This window comes from Primulina huaijiensis, chromosome 13 (assembly GCF_012295235.1).
Source record: "Primulina huaijiensis isolate GDHJ02 chromosome 13, ASM1229523v2, whole genome shotgun sequence".
Taxonomy (NCBI): Eukaryota; Viridiplantae; Streptophyta; class Magnoliopsida; order Lamiales; family Gesneriaceae; genus Primulina; species Primulina huaijiensis.
This window is the reverse complement of record NC_133318.1, coordinates 870,705-872,992: the sequence shown is the minus strand read 5'-3', so window position 1 is coordinate 872,992 and position 2,288 is coordinate 870,705. Positions and strand designations below refer to the sequence as shown.

Sequence of the window (2,288 nt, the reverse complement as noted above, 5' to 3'; positions counted from 1 at the left end):
TCATACATATAGTTATTTTTTTTAAAAAATAACTATATGGACTGAGTCTAGTACGAGTCAGCCATGCAGTAAAATTGTTTAAAAAAAGCTTTTTTTAAACAATTTTACTGCATGGCTGACTCGTACTAGACTCAGTCCATTTTCATCACTGTAAATCCTCACTATAAAAACGCTGCCCCCTCTCACAAAGGGCTTCTCATTCCAAGCTAGCCTACTCATTCTTCTTCTCTCAATTGCTTTCATCTTTGTAAGAACTCTCGAATTCTGATCCAATCAAGGGCTTTTTTTATATGATCTTTATATTTTTTTCTCTCATATATGTTTGTTTTTTTGAAGATTCATTAGCTGTGTTGTTTGATATCCGAGTTTTCATTTTCTTGTAAAGGTGATGCAAAGAACGGAGATGGCGCAACATTCTTGCTGCAACAAATTTAAGGTGAAAAGGGGTCTTTGGTCACCTGAAGAAGATGAAAAACTCATCAACTACATCAACACCTATGGCCATGGCTGTTGGAGTTCGGTTCCGAAATTTGCAGGTATATATATACACACTGACAACACACGAATGTGCGTGTTTCTGTGCGTAAATTGTGCATGATTTGATTTTGCGACACGCCCCCATGATTAAATGGGGCAAAAAAAACCCTAAATACGCTAAATCATCGATTGACATCCCTTCAACGTGTATATATAAATGTTACATCTGTTTAATTTTGGTAAAACAAGGGTTGCAAAGATGTGGTAAGAGTTGCAGACTGAGGTGGATTAATTACCTGAGGCCTGATTTGAAGAGAGGAGGTTTCACTCGCCGCGAAGCATCTATAGTCATTGAGCTCCACAGAATCCTGGGAAACAGGTTGGTTTTTACTAGCACATAATTAAAAAAATGGATTTTTCTTCGATCATCGTCGTTGTTTTTAGTGTCGTTTGATCATATAAATCAGGAAAAAAAATTATTTAAAAATTTGCACGACTTTTTTTAGGTGGGCTCAAATAGCGAAGCATCTCCCTGGAAGAACAGATAATGAAGTGAAGAATTTTTGGAATTCAAACATCAAGAAGTTCATAGCTCATCAGAATCATATTCAAGCTGCAGAGATGGTTTCCCCCGCATTCTCACCTGATCTTGAAAATTCTTTTTGCAACGATTTTTCTGAAAATGTATTCTTGATGAATTTAAACAATAATCCAATCCCAGATTCAGAAATCAATCCAATCTGCAATCCATTAATCCCATCCCCACCAATCCTTCAAGGATTTGGTCCAGCTGATGAACTGGGATTTGATTTTGGCATGAGCTATACTCATGAGAACCTAGCCCCATTGCCACCATTTCCGCCGTCTTATTCTATCCCCACAGTGCTGTATTCACCCATTTCTTATCAGCCTGTTTCATGGCCTATGGCAAGCAACCCTCTAAGTTTCGGCCAAAATCAGCACCAAGATACCTTTGAAACTCCCGTCTCAGTAGGTGATGATAACAAAGTTTTCTTGAACCCTAATGAAGTAATGCAAGCTTATGTTCAGGAATCACCAAGGGTTCATCCCATCTTTCCGGAGTTCAAGGAAACAATGGAAGGGAATGAATTTGGGAGACCCTTTTCATCTGCCGTGCAAGAACGATTTTTTGTACCGGCGTCCCTAGGTGTCCAAGAGTGTGGCATGAACGTCCCACCGCACCATATAGATTACATCGAATCTCTCATGGGAGCGTTCACATCATCAGCTGATCAATCCTCAGCAATCTCGGACACCACCTCACCCGCCTCTCAGCCAGCCTTTGATGATCTGCTGCCTCCACTGCCATGCAGCTGCCCTTTTCATGTGAGCCCTAATCCTGCTTTTCTTTCAAGCTGGGAAGAACTCTCAGATATGATATAGGAGTTTCATACATGTTTTACATTTAGGTATTTATGAATAATTTTCTGGTGGACTTGTTTATGATGCATCTCTGCAAAGAAAACCTAATAACTCTATAGGTTTCAATATGAAAATTTTTGGGAATAAATGATATATATGTGAGCTAGGGCTATATGTATGTTACACATGCTTATTTTGTTGGATTTGATTTTTAGCTATGCAGTGAGACTTCAATTCAGGTATCATTGATAATTAGAGCTATAGCATTTCAAAAACATTAATCATTAGGCCTACTATATCATTTTATGGCACGTGAATAGCACGTTTCCTATTAATAAAATTTTAAAAAATTCTTTATTTTTAAAAATTTTATAAATAATTAAATATCATTTATAAAAATTGAAAATTTAATAGAAATTAGTTTTAAA

The 2,288-nt window shown here is 37.2% G+C and overlaps 1 protein-coding gene across 1 annotated transcript; it reads left to right on the top strand.

Annotated features, from left to right (window-relative positions):
• Positions 1 to 206: 206 nt before the first annotated feature.
• LOC140990961 (uncharacterized) lies at positions 207 to 2,081 on the top strand. The gene is made up of 4 exons (XM_073460855.1): positions 207 to 247; positions 386 to 536; positions 727 to 856; positions 984 to 2,081. Exons 2-4 carry the CDS (start codon positions 389 to 391, stop codon positions 1,879 to 1,881), a joined length of 1,176 nt encoding a protein of 391 aa, XP_073316956.1. The 5' UTR covers positions 207 to 247; positions 386 to 388; the 3' UTR covers positions 1,882 to 2,081.
• The last annotated feature ends 207 nt before the right edge of the window (positions 2,082 to 2,288 follow it).

Coding starts and splice junctions, on each gene's coding strand:
- LOC140990961 (XM_073460855.1), top strand. CDS start 389: ATGCAAAGAACGGAGATGGCGCAACATTCTTGCTGCAACAAATTTAAG. Junction 537..726: donor TTCGGTTCCGAAATTTGCAG/GTATATATATAC, acceptor TGGTAAAACAAG/GGTTGCAAAGATGTGGTAAG. Junction 857..983: donor CACAGAATCCTGGGAAACAG/GTTGGTTTTTAC, acceptor GACTTTTTTTAG/GTGGGCTCAAATAGCGAAGC.